Here is a 22,328-nt window from a genome sequence, read left to right on the forward strand (position 1 = left end):
AAAACCAGCTTTTGGTTTGGTTGATTTTTTCTATGGTCTTGTTAATCTCTATTGTATTTAATTCCTCTCTGATCTTTATTATTTCCTTCCTTCTGCTGCTTTTTGGGGCTTTTTGTTCTTCTTTTTCTAATTAATTCAGGTGGTGGGTTAAATTGTTTATTTGAGATTGTTCTTCTTTTTTGAGGAAGGCCTGTATCGCTATAAACTTCCCTCTTAGCACTGCCTTTGCTGTGTCCCATAGGTTTTGAGTGGTTGTGCTTTCATTATCATTTGTCTCAAGGTATTTTTTAATTTCAGCTTTGATTTCCTCATTGATCCATTGTTTTTTCAATAACATATTGTTTAATCTCCATGCTTTCCTTTTTTTCTCCTTTGTTTCTCTGTTGTTGATTTCCAGTTTCATGGCATTGTGGTCAGTAAAGATGCTTGAGATAATTTCTATCTTCTTAAAATTGTTGAGGTTTCTTTTGAGCCCAAGTACATGATCGATCCTGGAAAATGTTCCATATGCACTTGAAATAATGTATATCCTATTTTGGGGGGGTGTAATGCTCTGAAAATATCCACTAAATCTAGTTTTTCTATTGTAGTATTTAATTTCTCTGTTGCCTTGTTTATTTTCTGTCTGGAAGAAGATCTGTGTAGTGATGTTAATGCAGTGTTAAAATCTCCAACTATGATTGTATTCCCATCAATATCCCCCTTTATCTCTGTTAGTAATTCTTGTATGTACTTAGGTGCACCTATATTGGGTGCATATATATTAACGAGTGTAATATCCTCATCTTGTATCACTCCTTGAATCATTATAAAATGTCCTTCTTTATCTTTCTTTATGGCCTTTGTTTTAAAGTCTATTTTGTCTGAAATCAGTACTGCAACACCTGCTTTTTTGGCTTTTCCATTTGCATGGAATATCCTTTTCCATCCTTTCACTCTCAATCTATATGTGTCCTTCTCCCTAAAGTGGGTCTCTTGTATGCAGCATATTGAAGGTTCTTGCTTTATTATCCAGTCTGCCACTCTGTGTCTTTTGACTGGAGCATTTAGTCCATTAACATTTACAGTAATTAATGATAGATGTGTGTTTATTGCCATTTTGAACTTATCTTTGCAGTTGAATTGGTATATCCTCTTTGTTCCTTTCTTCTTCCTTTTGTGGTTTGGTAATTTTCCTTTGTATTATCATGGATTTTATTTAATTTTTGTGACTCCTTTGTAAATTTTTGGCTTGTGGTTACCCTTTTTTGTAAATCTATCAACCCATTACTATAACTGTTTTTATTAAACTGATAGTAACATGATCTCAAACCCATCCTACTGTTAAAAAAATTAAAAAAAAGAAAGAAAAAAATATTCTATATTTCCCTGCCTCCCTCTCCCACTCTCATGAGTTATCACCTTTCCAGTTGTGTGTTTCTCATTTCTGTAGTATCCTGCTGCTTTTCTATTTAGAATAGCCCTTTCAATATTTCTTTTAGCATGGGTTTAGTGTTGCTAAACTCCTGCAGCTTTTTTTTTTGTCTGTGAAACTCTTTATTTCTCCTTCTATCCTCAAGGATAGCCTTGCTGGATAAAGGATCCTAGGCTGCATCTTTTTTTCATTCAGGGCTTTGAATATATCTTGCCACTCCCTTCTGGCCTGTATTGTTTGTGTAGAGAAATCAGCTGAGAGCCTTATGGGGGTTCCCTTGTAACTTACTCTTTGCTTTTCTCTTGCTGCCTTTAGAATCATTTCTTTATCCTTGACTCTGGCCATCTTGATTATGATATGTCTTGGTGTGGGTCTATTTGGGTTCTTCCTGTTTGGGACCCTCTGAGCTTCCTGTACTTGGATATCTGATTCCTTCTTTAAGTTTGGGAAGTTTTCAGTCATATTTCTTCAAAAACCTTTTCAATCCCCTTTGATCTTTCTTCTCCTTCTGGGACCCCTATTATGCGAAGATTGGGACGCTTTATATTATCCCATAGGTCCCTTATGCTATTTTCATTATTTTTTATTTGCTTCTCTTGTAGTTCTTCTGAATGGGTGCTTTCTATTGCCCTGTCTTCTAGATCACTAATTCGTTCCTCTGCATTATCTAGTCGGCTTTGCACAGCTATTAGATCATTCCTCATCTCTGTCAATGAGTTTACCCATTCTACTTGGCTCTTCTTTATAGCTTCAATTTCATTTTTGACATATTTTATATCTCTAAACACTATCTCTTTTAATTCCTTCAGCAATTCGATCACTCCTTTTTTGAAATCTTGATCTAGTAGGCTATCGATGTCTATTTCGTTGATGTTTCTTTCGGGGGATTTCTCTTGTTCTTTTAATTGGGAAAGGTTTTTCTGCTTCTTCATCTTGCTCATACCTCTTTGGCACTGTGGTTTATGGAGTATCTGTTGTTTATTTTGGTCCTTAAGGATTTTATCTACCTGATGCCTATTTAGGAAAAGAACTTAGGAAAAAAAGAAAAAAAAAAAAAAGAGAGAGAGAGAAAGAATTTTAAAAGAAGGGAGAAAGAGGGTTTGAAAACAGTGTATAATGAATAATAGAAGAGTGAGTTGAAGCAGAGTATTAATCGGGTTGAGACGTCCTTTTGAAACCTTTACAAAAAAAGGGGGGAGGGAGATGAATAGATGTATTTGAAACCTGTGTCTAATCAGTAGCAGGACATCAAAACCCAAGAGAAATAGAAATGAATTAAGAAGTAAAGATTAAGAGAGTAATAGAAAATAGAACAGGTAAAAACAGATTTAAAAAAAAGGGGGGGGGGCTTGTCGGTGTTCTCCTGGAGTCTGTGTGCTTTTAATGTGAAGTCTTTCTGTCTTTGTCCTGTTTTGGAAGCTCAGCTTGCTGTTTTCAGAGGTCCTCCGTTGGCGCCCTCTTCTGTGCTGCTCCCAGCACCTGTCGGCAAGCAGATCGCGCCTCCTCCTAACGCTGGGTCAGGTGCAGCTCTCTGCTGTGGGCGGGCGGGTCGCTGCCCCTCCGGATGCCGCAGTCAGATGTTGCAGACTGGCCGGGTAGGAGGGCGGGTCATGCCCCCTCCCAGCACCTCGGTCAGGGGCTGTGTTCCTACCGAAAAGGTGGGGGGCCGCTCTCGCTCTACCTGCACCACCGCCGGTAGCTCCGCTGCTCTGTGCAGCTGCGTGCTCTGCCCTGGCCGGCGCTCCGCGGATGGGCTCGGGGAAGACCAAGGGACAGCCCTGTTCCTGCTCCGAGCCAAAACCCAGCTCCTTGTTTGTCTTTGTGGAGCAAGTTCTCTGAGGGACCAGGATGGAAGGATCCTATCTGCCCAGGGCTGCAGGCCAGTCTCAGTCTGGCCTTTGAGGCTGCTAAGCCCTTCGGTTCGGACGCAGGTTTCGCCCCCGCCCACGCCTGAGTGCTCAGCGTGGAGGATATGGCGGCTGTGCCTGAGCCCCGCCTCTCTTCCCCCGAAAACTTTCCGCGGGTTTTCAGAGATGGGGGTGTGCACCCTTCCCCCGAGAGCACATCAACCGTGCTGTTTTATGGAGGGCCCAGGTTGTTCTGCCCTGTGCACCCACAGCCATGGCGCGCAGCCCCTTGCGTTCCCCCGGGGCTGCCTCGGTGCAGCCACTTCTGTCCTCCGCCCGGCTTGTGCAGCCTGGCCCTGCCTGCGGCTGCCGGCCCACGTCTCAGGCTGGGTGTTGGGGGGGCGTTCTGTGCCCGTTTAACTTAGTTCTGTCAGTCAAGGGCTGCTCTGTACAGATCCAAGCCTCGGAGGATCCCCCTCCGTCCCGCTGGCCTCTCAATTGGAGAGGGGAGACCCAGCGAGCGAGCGCCAGTCCTCCTTTGCCGCTCCCTCCCCACGGGACCGTCCCGCGCTGCTTTGCCTTTTGTTCTTCCTTTTTTCCTTTTCTCCTACCAGATTTTTGGCGTCTTTATCTTTTGAAGAGGGCGATGTTCTGTCGGAGTTCCACAGGTGCTCTGGTTGGCTGAGTGGGTCTGTAGTTGTGGGTCTTGGTGTATTTGTGGGAGAGGGTGACCTGCGAGCGTCCTTCTACTCCGCCATCTTCTCCGTCTTCCGAAAATTTTTTAATATATTGTATAGACCTATTATCCTGTAGTTATAAATGTAAGTAGAATTGTCAAAGATTGTCCAAACTAATAGGTGATTGTTTCGATTTGACACCAAAAGCAAAGGCAACAAAAGCAAAAATAAATAACTGGGACTACATCAAACTAAAAGGCTTCTGTGCAGCAAAGGAAACCATCAGCAAAATGAAAAGACAACCTCCTGAATAGGAGAAAATAATTGCAAATCATATATCTGATAAAGGGTTAATATTCAAAATATGTAAAGAACTCATATAACTCAATAGCAAAAAACCAAAACTAAATGGGAAAAAAAACTGTAGTATAATCTGATTTAAAATAGAGCAGATCTGAACAGACATTTCTCCAAAGAAGACACACAGATGTTCAACAGTACATGAAGATATGTTCAACATCACTAATCATCTAGGAAATGCACATCAAAACCACAATGAGATATCACCTCACACCTGATAGAATGACTATTACCAAAAAGAGAAGAAATTACAAGTGTTGTCAAAGACGTGGAGAAAAGGGAACCCTTGTGAACTGTTGGTGGCAATGTAAATTGGTGCAGCCACTGTGAAAAACAGTATGGAGGTTCCATAAAACATTGAAAATAGAACTACCATGTGATGCACCAATTCTATTTCTGGGTATTTATCTGAAGAAAATGAAAACACTAACTCAAAAAGATGTATGCACCCCCAAGTTCATTGCAGAATTCCTTACAGTAGCCAAGATAAGGAAACAACCTAAGTGCCCGTCAAAGGATGAATGGATAAAGAAATTATGATATACATATACAATGGAATATTATTCAATCATAAGAAAGAATGGAATCTTGCCACTTGGAACAACATTGGTGACTCTTAAGGGCATTATTTTAAGTGAAATAAGTCAGATAGAGAAAGACAAATATTGTATGATCTCACTTTTACATAAAATCTAAAAAACAAAGAAAAAGAAACTAAAAACAACACCACGCTCAAAGATACAGCTGGTGGTTGCCAGAGGTTTACAACTGGGCAAAATAAATGAAGGGGATCAAAAGGTACAAACTTTCAGTTATAAAATAAATAACACATGAGGATGTAATATACAGCTTGATAACTACAGTTAATAATACTGTGTTGCACATTGGAAAGTTTCTAAGGGACTAAATCTTAAAAATTCTCATGACAAGACAAAAAATTGAATGTACTGTAGCAGATGTTAACTAGACTTTTTGTGTTGACCATTTCATGACATATACAAACACAGAATTATTATGTTGTACCCCTGAAACTAATGTTATATGTTAATTACACCTCAATTTAAAAATTAAGAAACTAGGATATTAATCTCAGTTCTGTTACTACTACTACATAACCTTGAGAAAGTCACAACTTCTCAGAAACTCAGTTTCCCATTACTCTATGATAATACAATTATTAGATGCTTTACTAAATTAAAATTTGATATTCATACCTCAAGTTGTTTCATAGTGAAAGCAGCCTGGATTGAAAGCCAGGAGATTAAATGTCCATTCTTGGTTAAACTCCTAACTTTTTACTGATTCTAGGCTGGACAATGTATTAGGAGCTAATAGTATATCTGGTAAGAGCAGGGAGATATGGGAACCCTCCTACACTGTTGGTAGGAATGTAATTTGGTGCAGCCACTATGGAAAACAGTATGTAGATTCCTTAAAAAACTAAAAATTGAGATACTATATGATCCAGCAATCCCAATCCTGAGCATGCATCTGGAGAAAATTCTAATTTGAAAAGATATGCACACCCCAATGTTCACAGAAGCACCATTTACAAAAGCCAGGACATAGCAGCAACATAAGTGTCCATCGACAGATGATCAGATAAAGAAGATATGGTGTACATGTACAATGGAATACCACTCAGCAATGAAAAAGGATGAAATAATGCCATTTGCAGCAAAGGATAGACCTAGAGATTATCATACTAAGTGAATTAAGTCAGAAAGAGAAAGATAAATATCATATGATATCACTTATATGTGGAATCTAAAATATAACAAATGAACTTATTCACAAAATAGAAACAGACTCATGGATACAGAAAACAAAATTATGGTTACCAAAAGGAGAAAGGGGATGGAGGAGAGATAAATTAGGATTTGGGGATTAGCAGATGCAAACTACTATATATAAAATAGATAAACTACAAGGTCCTACTGTATACCACAGGAAACTATATTTAATATCCTGTAATAAATCATAATGGAAAATAATATGAAAAAATATATATGTATAACTGAATCACTTTGCCATACACCAGAAACTAACACAACACTGTATGTAAATCAACCATACTTCAATAAAAAAAGAAGTTTTTAAAAATAACATTCTATATAACATTCTGTAGTCCAATAAAAGGAGCTAATAGCATATCTGTATATGAAAGAGTAGGGTAAGATGAACTTGAAGGTCTCACTCAGTTTAACATTCCATGATTTTTGAGTACGGCCTCTATAATAGTTTCATATGTCAGAATATTGCCAGTGGCAAAAATTTCCTCATATGTAAAACCTGTCCAGCCCTGAGGATATTATGCCTCATTGAATCTAGAGCTCACTGCAGGGGGAAAGTTATTTTTCCTTTATCTGGAAAAGCACGTAATTATTCAGTCTATGCCCCTCACAGTGTGAGCAACTTCTTTAGTCTCCATTGTTCAAATATGACAAGAGCATAAAGATGTGTGGTGATTATAAACTGACTGTAAGCAAAGCAACGGAACTCGATATTTATTCAAACCCCAGGATTGATGCTCTCAGTGTCAAGTTAATGGGGAAGAAAAGTCTTCATGAAACTAGATATGAAGCACTGCACATCAGCAGCATATTTTGAAAGAATGTTTGAAACAGAAAAGAATGATTTATATTCATAAAAAGACCCTATCATATTTTTAATTCTCCCTCAGGATTTTTGCTGCATGTTTCATATGCCTTCACTGGAAGTGGCATCTCTAATGTAGCAGTAAACTTAAAGGTGAGTCTGAAATAGAGGCTATGATAGGACCAGAGATTTTTTTTTTTTAAGAGAATTTTTGAAAGGAGGTTAAGACTCCAATTAAGTAATCTTATTCCATAAGACCCTGACAAAACATTACCGGGCCATTGGGTTAAATGTTCCTGGACCTTACTAGATTGAAGATGAAGTTTAAGCTGTAAAATAGGTCTTATCCCCTGGACTTACAGCTGAACTGGAAGTTTATTAGAGCATAATACATCATGGAGAATTGCAGCCAGCTCCACTGACCATAATAACACCATGCACTGAGTATTACAGAATGTAAGAATAGATTTGGAATTTTGAGTAGATCAAGGCATTAATAAAAAAGCACTTTTCTTGATCTTTTCTGGGACACTAATAAAAAGCCATTCCTAACCCCTGCTCATTTCTTCATAAAATGGATGCACTGTCTCCCAGAGCACTTGGAAATGCTTGTCAAAAATGTCCTACACAAATAAAATGTCATTGGCCTCATTTTAATCATTATTATTAAGGGGTATTACCACACTTCCATCCAGGTCTCATTCAACTAACTATTGAATCTGGGTTATAATGAGAAAGCTGTCCTTGCAGGGGAGAGAAAAAAATTACTGGTATCATTTTCCAAGTAATAGCATGTTCTGATCACTTGCAGTGGAAAAAGTTTTTTTCTTAAATGGGGGAAAAAACAAGGACATATTATGGTTTTGAGTCAAGCATCCTTTTGGTCAAGCATAGTTTTTTTTGTCATAGCCTTGGCATACATGGAAACTATCACTTCATATATACTTCAAGTACTGATTTTGTTTATTTACTTTTATATATACCTAATATAGTATTTTGTATGGTCAATCTGGAAAAGAAAACCCAAAACAACCCATTAAATTATAGGCACAATTTTATTTATGCCTAATCACAAAATCTAAATCAGGATGTCAATATATCATTAATATTAAAGCTATTCTCTTAGTAATGTCTGGATTTAGATTCTCAAACAGTAGCACAAAACATGGTCACATGGTCTACCTTGATCTTTTTATCTGATTTGAGGCAGGAAAAATCTGTTTGTTCCAAGACTGGATAATTACTGACACAATTTTAAATTAATGGTTGAAATTCATGGAAAAGTTAAAACATAATAAAGAAGTGGCTTAATATTCATTGCACATTATTTAATTATTTAAATGCTTTACAATGCATAGATTATACAAGCAATCCCCAACCTACAAAGGGTTGTATTCCTATACTTGCGTAAAATGATTCAGAGAATTTTTCTATAACAGTATTCTTAACCATATGTCTAGGCTTCCAGATTTTCTCACAACAGTTGTTTCAATGTAGTTGAACTTTAATGGAAATAGTATTTTAAAATTGATATTTAATACATAATTATTATGGTAAAATGTGTATGATGTTGCAACTCAGGATGCTGTGGCCCAACGATGCTGTCATGGATCCAGATTTTTGCTCTCTCCACTCTACCAATCTTAGCATGTCAATTCTGTCCACTGTCCAACTGTGGTCACAGTCACAAGATAGCTACTAGCAATAGTAACCTAACAAAATGCTTCTCTGTTTACATCCACTCTAAGACAGGGAAACCTCTCCCTCAACTAAGGAATATAATTTCCTCTCTTCAGTCTCACTGGGCAAACTTGGATACATCTCCAGATCAATAATAGTTGACAGTAAAATTGTGTTAAATGAATCATAAAATAACCTTGGAGCTTGGGACAGAGGTTCTAAAAAAGGGGGTAATACTAGAAAGGAGGAAGACAGCAATGCATTCTGGGCATTCAGAATGCTGCTTTAGGGATTTGGGAAAGACAGCCCGGGAGACAATAAAAACAGATGAGGAAAGAATGATGAATTGTGACAACTATTCAAATTAGTGAATTGTTTATAAATTATCTACTGATAATTTGTGGAATGTTCATAATGAAATATATATGTAGGGTTATGCTTCTAAAAATTATTACAACGAATTGGAGAATTTTCCCAATAAATCAGTTTAGGGATTATCTTAAAATTTCATCACATTGATTCTTTTCAAGACCTCCTTAAAAAAACTCTATGACAGTTGCTATTTTGGTAATAAATTCTTTAAAGAAAAGTCTTGGTCTGCTGATATACAAAGCATCTTTCCTCTAAAACTGCCAGCAACCACAGAACACATATTTGCCAGGAAATCATAATGCCATTATCTGGCATTAGCATCATCATCATCATCACCAGTTAGACTCAGACAACACAATCTGAGGTGATAGCATGTGAGAGGTATTGACAACTTAAATTTTAGAAAGACCTAAATATTCTTCAGGTTAAATGTTATACTAAGGGACTGGTTAGTTTGGCTTCCCAGTCTAAGCAAATTTTGGATTTATACTGAAACAGCAACAGAGATGTCAATTAACAAGAATTGTGAGGTTTCCAATAAAATGTTTAACACTTCATGTTTTGATCCAAAATAAAGATCTTTTTCCATCACCCTACAGAATGCTGGAAGAAACCATCTGGCATATCAAGATACAATTTTTTGAAGTTTTTTTTAAACTTTGATATCAACTTATTATAACTTATAATTGTGCATTGTACAAACATTGTCCACAAAGCAGAAAATCAGCAACATTCGCATCCTACATGTCATGCTTTAGCATTCAATATTCAGCACTGACTCAGCCAAGTATGAAAAAGGATGTATGGTATCTAACCAATGTACGTCATTAAATAATCTTTTTCTTAAAAAAAGAAAAACATTATCATCATTGTCTTTAAAAAATTAGAAATTTCATTTCAACCCCGTTCAGTGTAACTTCCTAAAAATCTACATGTGAAACTATCAATATTGCAAGCAGGTACTCATTTGTATGACTTCACAAGAATAACTGTACAAAGCAGCTGTCAGTTTAAAAAGGTAGTACACAAAAATCTCATTAACTTGTAGATCAAGGCCACAAATGCAACTATAAAATCACGGACATATTTTACTATACCTAAGATTATTACCAATCAATTTCATTTTTGCAGAAGCACAAAACTATTGTATGACATTCTTAAGCAGAATGCTTCTATGACCAAATTCAATTTTATTCAACATGGCTGAGTACCGATTGCCTCTAATGGCTACTTTTGACAAGATGAAAATAAAAATAATAAGATGAAAATGATCAGTATACAAAACATTTCAGAAAGCATTCTGGCACTTACAAATGAAGCTTTTGGCTTTTTCCTCTCATTCCTTTAACTGTCACTCAACTGCAACATCTAGTATTTTTAAATAATTATCAACTATTTACTAAAATGACAGTTACTTTATTTAGCTGAAGAAATGAAGTCTAGAGTGATAGTGTATTTTTTAATATTTTAATATGCCAGTCAAATTAGTTCCAAAAGAGAATTTCATCAGAGTAGCTCATTGCTTAGCTCTTATGAGGGAGTGGTAATGTCACTTTGAACTCCAAAATGTGCCTGCTCTGCAGTCCAATTATTTATAACCTAATAGAAAATGCCACAACAATTCATCTTGGGTTTTTTCCTATTAAGTGGACAACATACAATGACTTTTCAATTCAGGCATTTCCTCATTAGAATGTTTCTGCCAATTTGTGATTTTTGTGGCAAAAATAATAATAAAATAGTACTGTAATAAAAAAATGGTTACCAACTTATTTAGAAAGAAAAGTAGGAAATCAAAAATAACTGTACTGCAAGTCAAAAGAACATTCTTTTATTCTGTAACTGAACTTTCCAACAGAACTTTCTGGTATGATAGAAATGTTCTATATATGTGCTATTCATTACACCAGCCAGTGGCCACATGTGGCTGTTTGAGCACTTGAAATGTGACTAACTGAACTAAGAAACTATACTTTTAATATGAGCTAATTAAAATTTAAATTTAAATAGCCACACATGGCTAGTAGCCGTATGAGCCATGATGTATGGTGTAATATCTTACTAGTTTCTACAATTACAATTGGAGTTACTGATGATGTATCTAAAATATATATATAATACTAGAATTATATATGTTAATAGAAAATATATATAAATTTGTTCTCAAACAAAAACGTACTTAAAATGTAATAATCTCTAAAGGCACTAATATGTTTAGGTACTTTATATGTAGAGAGACATCAATTCACTTATCACATAGACAGATACACAGATAGATGGATAGATAAATAGATAACAGATAGAGATTTACATACATGCATACATATATATGTATGAAGTATATTAGTTTAAATTAGTTAGTTGTGGTATCAACAATCACCAGCTCTTAGTGGGTTATACAATACAAGTTTATTTCTTATTCCTATTATAAGCTTTTTAGGGTTCAGCTGTGGCTAAGCTCTGGGACTAAGATGAAGGAGTGGCTACTATCTAGGACTTATCAATTTCTTGACAGAGGGAAGAGAATAATGGTGGAATCCAAGTACAAGCTCTAAAAGCTTTTGCTTAGAAGTGGCTTATGTCACATGTAACACATTTCATCAGCCAAGTCAAGACACATGGACCAATTAGTTGTGTTGAGAATATCACCTTCTTTCATCTTCTGGTAGAGAACAATAAGATAGAGAAGGGCATGCAAATACTTTGACAATAATACAACTTATTCTCTACAGATACATAATAGACATAGATATAGATACAGATGTAGCTACATCCACAAATATGTACATGTATACACACACATATATACTTAGCTCCATTACAAAAGAGATTTGATTTGATACAATTATACATAAAACCAATAGAATACAAAAAATTAAAAATTGAGAATATGACAAAATTAAGACAGAGTCAAAAAAGACAGTATACAAAATCAAATAATAGGTCCTTTATAATTGATAGAGTTGGATTGTAAAGAGGGTTCTGAGCTTCCTAGTATACCAGAAGAGGGCTACATTATCAATTCTAACACTTACATTAATCTTAAGATAAAAATAAATCAAGTTTAGAGAAACATAGCTTTTATTGGTACAATCTATGAAACTCTGCATGGTAATGAGAAATCCAATTCCTTAACAATTACCTTGAAATAAATATATATTATAAATATATATCACTACAATAAATAAAAAGCTCAATGCCTAGCAGGCTTTCAGTAGATATTTACTTGAATTTTTTAAAAAATGACAGGAATGTTGAGTTTCCTGTTGCAGCAATGTAAGTAGTCACTTAATGTGTAACAGCAAAGCTCTATAAAGTAGGATATCTTTTACAAGAAGGCAAATATATAAATAATTGTGTGACATGATACAAAGAAAAAGTTTAGAGTATACAGAAGAATGAATGGACAATAGATCCATTAGAGTATTATTCTTGAAAGAAAGTATTATTGGATAATTTCATGGAAAGTGAAACTGGTTCTTTATTGGGTAAGTAACATGATCAGAATTACAATAAAAGTTTATGAGACTTTTTAATCTAAATATTATACTTTAAAGCAGATACTTAGGTGGCTGGTGTAGTTCCATGCACAGCTTAAGGATTCACAAAATACTTAACTAACAAAGGAACTCAATGCTAGAGATGTCAAGAAGTCTAGAAAGATACATATTAAAGGACTGAAGTCATATTGGTTATTCTCTTTTTAAATGACTATGTGTTATGTACAGAAATTGGTTATATTTTTAGAATTTAGGAAGAGTGTCTTTATTTTAATTAGTAAAGAAAAGGAGTTTAATATGTAAGTATAAATTTATACAGGGAAATTAACACTTTAAAATAAAGGGATTTGATTTAAGGACACTTCTGTTTATCGTTACCAAATTTTTACAACATAATGCAGTGCTCTCATAAATGTTGATCAAATTAATCAATGAATAATATTTGTAAATAAATTTTGAGATTTTCTCAGTCCTCAGTCACACATATGTAGGCTAAAGACACCCAAAATGGCAAATTCTGTCTTCTAACCGCTCAGGTTTACAACCTTGGAGTCATCCTTGGTTGCCATCCTCTCATATATATCCATCATTGAATTATGATGGCTCTATCTTCAAATATATCCAGCATCTAATTACATTTCATCACACTCATCCTCATATCCTTGCTCTAAGCCACCACCAACTCTTCTTGGGACTATTTAAAAGGCTTCTTGCATAATGGTTTTTAATTTTGTCTTTACCCTTTTACAATCTCCGTCTTCATAGAGCAGCTAAAGGGATCATTTAAAAATGTAAATTAGATCACTTCCCTACTCAAAACCCCTCTGCTAGCATCCTGTCTTACTCAGAATAGAAATTGAAAGTTCTTATCATTGCCTGCTTGATCTGGCTCCCTGCAAACCCTCATATCTAATATTCTACCTCTTATCTCCACTCCAGCCATAACAAGACCTTTATCATCCCAAAGCCTTTGCACTGCCTGTTCCCTCTGCCACTGACCTCCCAGAAATAGGCATGACTGGCTTCTCACTTCATTCCCTGACCATTCTAATTAATTAAAATAGCTATCCTCCCCCTCATTGCATTATTTTCTCAACTCTTATCGAAACAATTTTCAATACTCATCAAGCACTGAAAATTATATTCAGCACTGATTCACTATGGTTTTGACCTCTCTCAAATATATCATTTCTGCGACTTCCCTACGTTATCTCTTCTTGCTGCTATTGCTCTCTCTAAGCATTTCTAGGCTAAATAATAAATTTTAAAGTAAGACATTCAGTGTCATCCACCAAACTTACTAAAATTATAAAAATCATGGAGAAACCTAATAGGCTCTTTATTGCACAAAAAAAAAAAGGTATGGATAACTTCTAATGACTAGACAATCATGGAATCTTACAGAAGTTTGAAATATCTAGATTGGAGGAGGTGGATGGAAATGCAAGGGGGATGCTTGGTTTGTTCTTTGACTTTTTGATCCCTAAGAGTTTGAGAAAGAAAAAAATTTACCTGATTTTCATGAATAACATAAAGACAGAATCCACTTAGAAAGAAAAGAAAGACCATTATTAATTTAAATACACTCACCAATCAATTCTCCAGGTGATTAAAATACTCCTGACCCTCAATATGCACTATATAGTGCTTTACAGTTTACAGAATGCTTTCATATACATGGTCTTATTGGTCATCAAAATCAAGATTCGTATTATGGCTGTGACTTGATTAACTAATTAACATGACCTCAAACAAAATCTAATTTTGAATACCCAAAAGAACTGATGGAATTGATGGCTGTGTGAGGCAGGTGTTTCTGAGCAACACTAGGCTTTTATATAATAAAGTAGGTTATTATTAGAAGTGATTTAAAAACAAAAACAAACAATGGCCCTTGTCCTAGTTTTGCCACTCTCCCTAACCATGTCATGACTCATGAAAAAAATTACCTCATTCACTTGCAAATGACTGAAGACATATAATTAGAGATGACTTTCTTTAGCTTTATTTATTCTTTTTACATACATCTGCATTATGCAATATGTAACTACTGGTAGCATGTGACTGTTGAATGCTTGAAATGCAGCTAATGTGAACCAAGATGTGTGTAAATGTAGTATATACACTATATATAGTTTTTTTTTAACTCAAAAAAGAATGTAAGTGATCTCCTTAATCATTTTATGTGATTACATATAAATCAATTAAGTTAATAATATTTTTAAAATACTGGACTAAAATATATAAATCAAATTAATTTCACTTTTTTATTCTTATTCTCTTTTTGGTATGGTTACTAGGAAATTTTAAACTACATATATGAGTCATATTTGTGGCTCACATTATATCATTATTGGACAGATATTCTAAGAGAGAACATAATAGACAAATCTTATACATTCTTAAAAATTGGTTCAATTAGATTCAAGAAAGAGATAATGAGAGCACAAAGGTACCTATTACCAGTAGTTAGGAAGACTGGCTGATAAAGTCCTTTGTGACTGGGAACACTGAGTGCTTAGTAGGTACCTGGGACTGTGCATGCTTTATCTCATTTAATATTCATAAAACCACTCAGGACCAAAGTCATTTGCAGTATACTTTTCCATAGTCATTTGCCAAAAAAAAAATTAGCTTGTCTTTCTCTTTCATTTGGCTGAACTCTGCAAACTTGGGGCTTTTTTCACTCTAGTAGCCTCCCTTTAATTCTGAGATAGAATTAATACTAAATAAATGTTAAACATTAAAAAAGTAAAAATGGTTATAAAATGTATGTGTACAGGGGAATCCTGTGATCAACAAGATTAAAATATAAAATAAACTGCTTATTAAGTGTGTATAGAGATATTGTAGCATCAGAGAGGGACTGAATGGGACACTAGTTCATTAAGACCTTCCCTTGACTCCACCTTGACTACTTAACCCCTTATTTCCTAAAATAATGCACTTGGTAGGGATCCAGGACAGGTCCCAAGGCGGGGTGCTGAAGGCTAGCTTTACCTGAAGGCAATGGCGATCACTGGTAATCACACTGTGATTCTCAGTAACAGCCTGCATATTGTCTCACTCTTCCCATTCTCTCGTTTGATTTCCGAGTATCTGTATTTTCTTACTTCTCACTTAAAATCTCCAGAAGTTGTTCCAACTCTGCTTTTCCTGAAGAGATTAATATAAATGTTATTGTTTGTTTTGGCCCCACTCTCTTTTCTTCCACATTATAATAAAATTAAAGCCCGCAACTGCAGTAGGCGTTTATGCTTCATTTTGTTCTGACATCTCCATTTGTATGGGCCACCACCGGGGAAACCTCATTAACTTTGAATTTCAAAGCTTCATGTAAACTACAAATGTCCCATAAATCTAATCCTGATACAGGAGACCCTAGCATTCTCAAGCGATACCCCCTGAGACTTTCAAGAATTTTCAAAGTCAAGAATACTATTATAGTACATAATTTCTTCCTTAAAAATCTGGTAATGCAGGATGGAAAAAAAAAAAGGTAAGTGGTTTCTTCATACTCTTACCACCTACACAAACACAAGGCCAAAAATCATGTATAAAGCTATTTGAGGGATAAGAATTGATACTTTCTTAGTTCTCTTTACTGCCCACCAACATTACCAGTTGGCTATTTTCCGCAAAATATTTCACAAAGCAACAAAGTTTTCATCATGTCATGAGGGTAGCTGTGTAGAAGATGATGAAGAGAGAACAATAAAGCCCAAGTTGAGATGGATGGCCAACTATGAAAAACAGATGCAGAAGCTAACTCTAGCTCACTAGCTTCAAAGCATGAGAGATTCAATTTCAGCCGTGGTAAAATGCAAATTATTACATATTATTGTGCCTAAAGATTGTCAGCAAAACAATCAAGAGACTTTCATAATGTCAAAATAAAGAATTACTCAAGCAATTGAATCAAAATTGTATTGAGTATATTTGAATGCTATCTGACCATTTCAGTATTCCTTGAAAAAATTTGTAATTATTCTTAAATAAATCCTTATTGATACACAATCTAGAGCAAAGTTTTATCGAGTGGCTAATGTAAAAACAAACAGATTAAAATGTAGCCCCCAAAATTCAGAGCATCTGCCCTCATGACTCTCAATTTGTAGTACATATCTGAAATTACTGTTTAATTTTCTCTGTCCATGGAACCTTAATATGAGAATTCTAATAAACTCTGAATCATCATCCAATGGGCCCATTACATGGCAGTCTTAGTCCTTTTTAAGAGCTTGTATCTTTGTGATGCCCACCCAAATTCCCCAAAGTGAATTTCACACATTCTGTGTAGCTTTTTTTGTTTGATGTAGTAACCAACAGTTTTATTGAATGTAGCATGAACCACGAACTTAGTAACATTTGGAAATCTTTGTTTCTTAAAAAAAATTAATTTATACTATTAGGTACAAATAGTTGTTATTAGATACATAGCCTTTTCTATTCTACTTCCAGAAATAAGAGAATGTCCTTCTACAGGTGAGTAAAAAATGTAAGATATGTTCAACAGGTCCAATAAATAGATGAGTTATTTATTAATGGTTTATAATAGAACCTCCAAATGTCCATAAATACATGTTCCTCTTTCTTCTTACAATCTCCTCTGAGCTGTAGCACATACATGCACACAAACACCCAATGGTCTATTTAGTTCTGAGCTTAGCTATTTAATGATTTTTCCGTTCATATAGATTATAAATTGGTGGTGGAATATGATGTTTCTTTCATTTAATTAAAGATGTGTACTTTCAAAGCAAAATAAATGTTAACTAACATTATTTGTATTCCAGGGATTCATTTTCCATTCCTTCTAACTAACTTAAATGCCATGCTGTGTTTCTGGATTTGTTAACAACTCCAGGCACATTTCCCTCCACTTGCCTCTGTCAACCCAGCAAGCTGTTCCTTCTGACTTCAAAGTGTGAATATTTTTGCTTCATCATCAGTTTTGTAGTCTGAAAGGAGAGTTGGGTTACCTAAAAAGAAACCACACTTCCCAGTGAAAACAATAGAATAGGGATGCTAATGACCACTTCCTTTTAAAATATGTATGCGTTCTTCCTCCAAAAAGAAAAAGACAACGGAGATTTCTCTTTTGAAAGAATAAAGGCAAAGTGTAAAAGAGATCTTCAAACAGTATTAATTATATTTTAAAAATTCAGAATATTAAATTATACAACATAATTATCAGTTGAATTATTTATATATTCAGATAATTCTTCAGATCAGAAATTTAACAGTCCCAATAAATTAAAATGTTTCTAAACAAAAGTTCCCAAGTTACTCATCATTTCTACAAAGTTATCTGGATAAAGCTCAGTGTTGAACATAAAATATCACTTTGTGTTCATCTTATTGGCTTTCCTCTGTACTAACAGGTTCTAATCATTTTGGCAGTCCTGGTCCGAGCTCCTGTGGCATACAATCAGTCTTTCTTGTTTATCATATGGCTAAACATGAAGAATGTTTTAACCTTAAACCATACAAAGTTGAGTTCAATCTAAAATGCAAATATTACAGTGTTTCAAACAGCATCATACAACAACGTTCCCTTCCAATTCACTTTGCAGACCTTCCTTTACCAGGTGGCACTCTGAATTCTGGTCAACTTAAGGCTCTTCAGGGAGATGGAAACATTAATTTTATTTGGAAGAATTATTTGATTTTCTAAAGCTATACTTCAAATGAAAAGTTTAATGAGGAAATGAATAGACTGGAATAAAATTAATGTTTTAAAGGATTCCATTAAATTGAGTAAATCATTTGAGTTAGTGCTCCCTGGCTTTCTTCACTTTGTTCTAAACAGCAATTGAAGATGTCTTAAACTTCTAAGTATATTTTATTTATTATAAATAAAATAGGTACCAATTTTTGAGGACTTACATGCTTGGTAGCATATAAAATATTTTCCTACAGTATCTTCTTTGATGTCCCCCAGAGACTTACTAGGTAGATATCATCTCCTCATTTTACAAGTGAAAAAAGAGAGGTACAGAGGGGAAGCAACATGTTCAATGTCACTAAGTCCATACCCTCAGGCTTTCCCGTCTACTGCCTATCATGGTTATTGCTCTGGATTACAAAGACTTTATTTCTACCCCATTAAGTAATGAACTTTAAAAATTATCTTTATATTCCATAGCAATCACTAACCTCACTCTGAAAGTTGGAACTATGAAAGTATTGGATTATTTATGGTTCACTTAAGCATAGTTCAAAATCAAAGATGGAATTCTTTCACGTTGCACCTTAATTTTTTCCCATTCTTTTTATCTCTGCATAATTACAAATTAATATATGGACAGCCCTTATTTCACTATTTCTCCCTCCTCCCTCCTCAGGGTCATTGTACTCAGCATGGTATACATGTATCACATCACATATATGTATCAGAATTCATATATGAACATATGGAAATCTGCAGTCTTGTTTTGTGATCTTTTTTAATAAACAGAAAAATACTGTGTAGTTTTGTTTTACAATTTGCTTTCTTCACTTAATATCTTAAATACATCTACATCTGTCTCATTCTTTTAAAATGCATTATGGATATTCTTAGATTATATAATCATCTCCTGTTAATAGACATTTATATTGCTTCCCTATGTTCATTACCTGAAACAATGAAATACTAGTTATGCTTATAAATGCACATCTGGGAGGATTTCCTAAGCCAGATAATGATAAGTGGAATTGGCAGGTATTCATACAGGATATAAGAGAAACTATTTCTTCACATTTTTTGATTAACTTTTTATCTTTCTTTTTCTTTCCCCATTTTTGCCCCTGATGAATTAAAATATCTTATTTTAAAATTTGCGTATTTGTTATTTTTAGTGAGGTTAAAAAGTGTTTCAACATATTGTTTGGTCATTTGTAGTTCTGTAAATTTTCTATTCATCATTTGCCCATTTTTCAGAAAGAGTTGTTTACCTGTTCACTAGGGATTTTTAAGAAAGATCCTCATATCTGAGCTAATAAAATGTTTCTTTATAATTTAATTGCCGAAGGAGTCTTGAGTTTATACTCTGGAAGAAACTTGGATGTGATAGTTCATTTCTGTACAGCCAGAATCACTCAAATATTTTCCCGTTTCTGTCACTCCATAAATGACACTCTTCTCTTTAATAAGTACACTTTCAAACAGATTCTAATTCCTATGACTTTTTCCTGAAAACAATGGCAATAACTTTTAAACTAACATCATTATGATGTTTCCAGTCTCAGAGAAATCTAAAAATCTAAGAAGTTCTAGTGAATAATTTAGAAGTCCAAATTTTTCACTGAGGTAACTCACTAAAAGGTGAGAGGCAGGAGAACTGTCTTCAAGGAATTCTTATTCCATAAAAAGTGAAATTTGTTTACTAGATTTCTCTGGCTCTGTCAGTCATAGCTACTTAGCATAAAAATGAAGTTATGCTAAACCAAGTTGATAGTACTGGATAAGTTCCAGAATTCAATGTCCATGTGTGTGTAAAGATATGCTGATTCAAACTAAATACCAAAAGCCTCTAAATTGCTTTTTGCATGACTTAAAGAATGAAAAATAACTAAGAAGCTAGGGGGAAATCCCAAGATTTTGCTGATTTTCACAGTTAATTATTATTGTTAAATACTTTAAATTAGTCATTTTGATTGTATTTTAAACCCATTCATGTAATTTCCATTTACTTTCTCTGACAGGCTCAAGCTTCCTGACATTTAAGGCACTGCAAGAGCCACATCGTCTAATATCCACTTACCCTAGGAAGGAGCTCTCTTAAAGAAGCATTTTTGTTTGTTATTAAAATTTAAAATATTTCATAAAAACATGAACAACTTTGATAACTCTATGTATCTCATAAAATGTTATACATTTTATTTTTTCATCCTGAGATAATCCTCTCAAAAAGTACAACTTTATAAACCACATTGAAAAAAGCACATAAATAAATACAACAGGCTTATTTTTCTAAAGTAACAAAAGGCAAAATTACCTTGTTTTAGTGTGAATTTTCAGCCTACATATTTGAACATAAGTATAATCATAATATCTACAACAGATTGGCCATCTGCTATTGTTTCAAAAAGCTTTAGGGAATATTCAATGTAATGGATTATAAAACATTGTCAACTACTGTGGTCTGAAACTTTGTATAATATAATCTATAAATCTATCTACTGAGATAAACTAATTCAGAAAAAATAAAATGTGGCTTATATTGTGAATATAATATCACATTTTTTGAAAAAAGATAAGTTTGTTAATATCTGAACTTATGCATTTAAAATGAATTTAACAGATCTTGTTGGCTGGTGTCTATTGGGTGTTTGCTATGTGCCAGATACCATTCTCAGTACTCTTCCTAAATGGACTTGCCTAATATTCACAACAACTTTTCTGAGGCATGTTATTACCTTTGTTTTACAAAGGTAAACATTGGGGGTGAAGGGATATATGGATTTTAACTGATTTGCCCAAGATCAACAGTTAGGAATTGTGGTCTATGAACCGCCAAACTGCATTCATCCATAAAAGCAATGAACACTGGCAAAATCATCAGAATCAATTTTTTAAAAACTCTAGAGATTAACTAAATATTTGCAACAATCCAAGAAGCTTTTATTCAAGAAAAATGACTGAATCTGGATGAGAACAGTGATCTTTTTAGGGTCTTGACTTTCTTTAGCCCCTTCTCCCTCCCTAGCTCTGTAGTAGCCTTGAACCCCAGCAGCCTTCTAATCACAGTAGCTGTGAAAATCAGCAACCTTATCACCACCAGAGGGGCACACAGGGTTTTGAGTGCCTCAAAACTAAAAATAGAACTACCATATGATCCAGCAATACCACTTTCAGGCATTTATCCAAAATAATTGAAATCAGGATCTCAAAGAGGTATAAGCACTTTCATATCCACTGTAACACCATTCATAATAGCTAAGATGTGAAAACCAGCTAAATGTCCATTGACAGATGAATGAACAAAGAAAACATGGCATACACATACAGTGGAATACTATCCAGCCTTAAAAAAGAAGGGAAATTCTATGAAATTGTGACAATGTGGATGGACCTGAAAAACATTATGCTAAGTGAAATGTCAGTCATAGAAGGACATATACTGCATTATTCTACTTTTATGAAGTATCTGAAGTAATCAAATTCATAGAATCAGAGTGGAATGGTAGTTGCTAGTAGAAAGAAGGGAAAGTAGGAATTACTAATCAGTGGGCATAAAGCTTCAGTTAAGCAAGATGAGTCAGTTCTAGAGATTAGCTGTACAATAATGCACCTATATTCAACAATATTGTATTATTCACTTAAAAAGTTGTTAAGAGGGTAGTAGCTCTCTTATTAAGTGTTCTTACCACAATAAAACAATTTTTTTAAAGGTTCATTCTTAGAGCATTATCACTATTACATCAATGCGGCAGCTCCCTGGAAAAGCTCCTTCTGTAGGACTTGCCATTCTTCACTCTGACTTCACACACTCTCTGGGAATAGCCCTATCACTAAGACATTTATTGAAAACAACCAGCAGCAACTCTTCAACACTGCATAACAGTTGTGGCAATTAAGACATAAAATATCTTGATTGGATCCTTGATGTGGCAAATCAAGATATATCAAGTCATCCCTTTCATATTCTAAATCCCCCAACTTTCTGGCTCTCTGTAGCACCCTTGCATACACACAAAATGAATACGACACATACCTCATCACCTTCTTCCTCCAGCCAGAAAGCAAAAACCTTGCATATCTACTCATGCAGGTAAAAAAAAAACTCCAGAGATCACCAATCAGTCCTCTGAGTATGCCAGCATGACACTCTCCTACATTCACATCATCATGTTCTTTAGATGACATCATCCTTAAACTTACTGTGTTTCAGTG

The 22,328-nt window shown here is 34.7% G+C and overlaps 2 protein-coding genes across 16 annotated transcripts in view; one reads left to right on the forward strand and one right to left on the reverse strand.

The window, feature by feature from the left end:
* Nucleotides 1-22,328, forward strand: part of C8H6orf58 (chromosome 8 C6orf58 homolog) — a 161,032-nt gene that overhangs the window by 81,108 nt on the left and 57,596 nt on the right. For 7 of the 14 annotated variants that reach the window (XM_032484855.1, XM_032484856.1, XM_032484862.1 and 4 more), the window contains exon 6: nt 6,982-7,049. The exons of 2 other annotated variants lie outside the window; for them this stretch is intronic. In XM_032484855.1, the coding sequence (XP_032340746.1) occupies nt 6,982-7,049 (68 nt within the window). Of the gene's footprint in view, nt 1-6,981; nt 7,050-18,024; nt 18,067-20,137; nt 20,645-22,328 lie in introns of those variants that run through there. 5 more of the 14 variants (XR_004321990.1, XM_032484866.1, XM_032484870.1 and 2 more) reach the window with 3 other exon arrangements.
* THEMIS (thymocyte selection associated) overlaps nt 1-22,328 on the reverse strand; it is a 155,684-nt gene that overhangs the window by 40,508 nt on the left and 92,848 nt on the right. The window lies entirely within an intron of this gene.

The sequence above is a fragment of the Camelus ferus genome, chromosome 8 (assembly GCF_009834535.1).
Source record: "Camelus ferus isolate YT-003-E chromosome 8, BCGSAC_Cfer_1.0, whole genome shotgun sequence".
In the NCBI taxonomy this organism is placed as follows: domain Eukaryota; kingdom Metazoa; phylum Chordata; class Mammalia; order Artiodactyla; family Camelidae; genus Camelus; species Camelus ferus.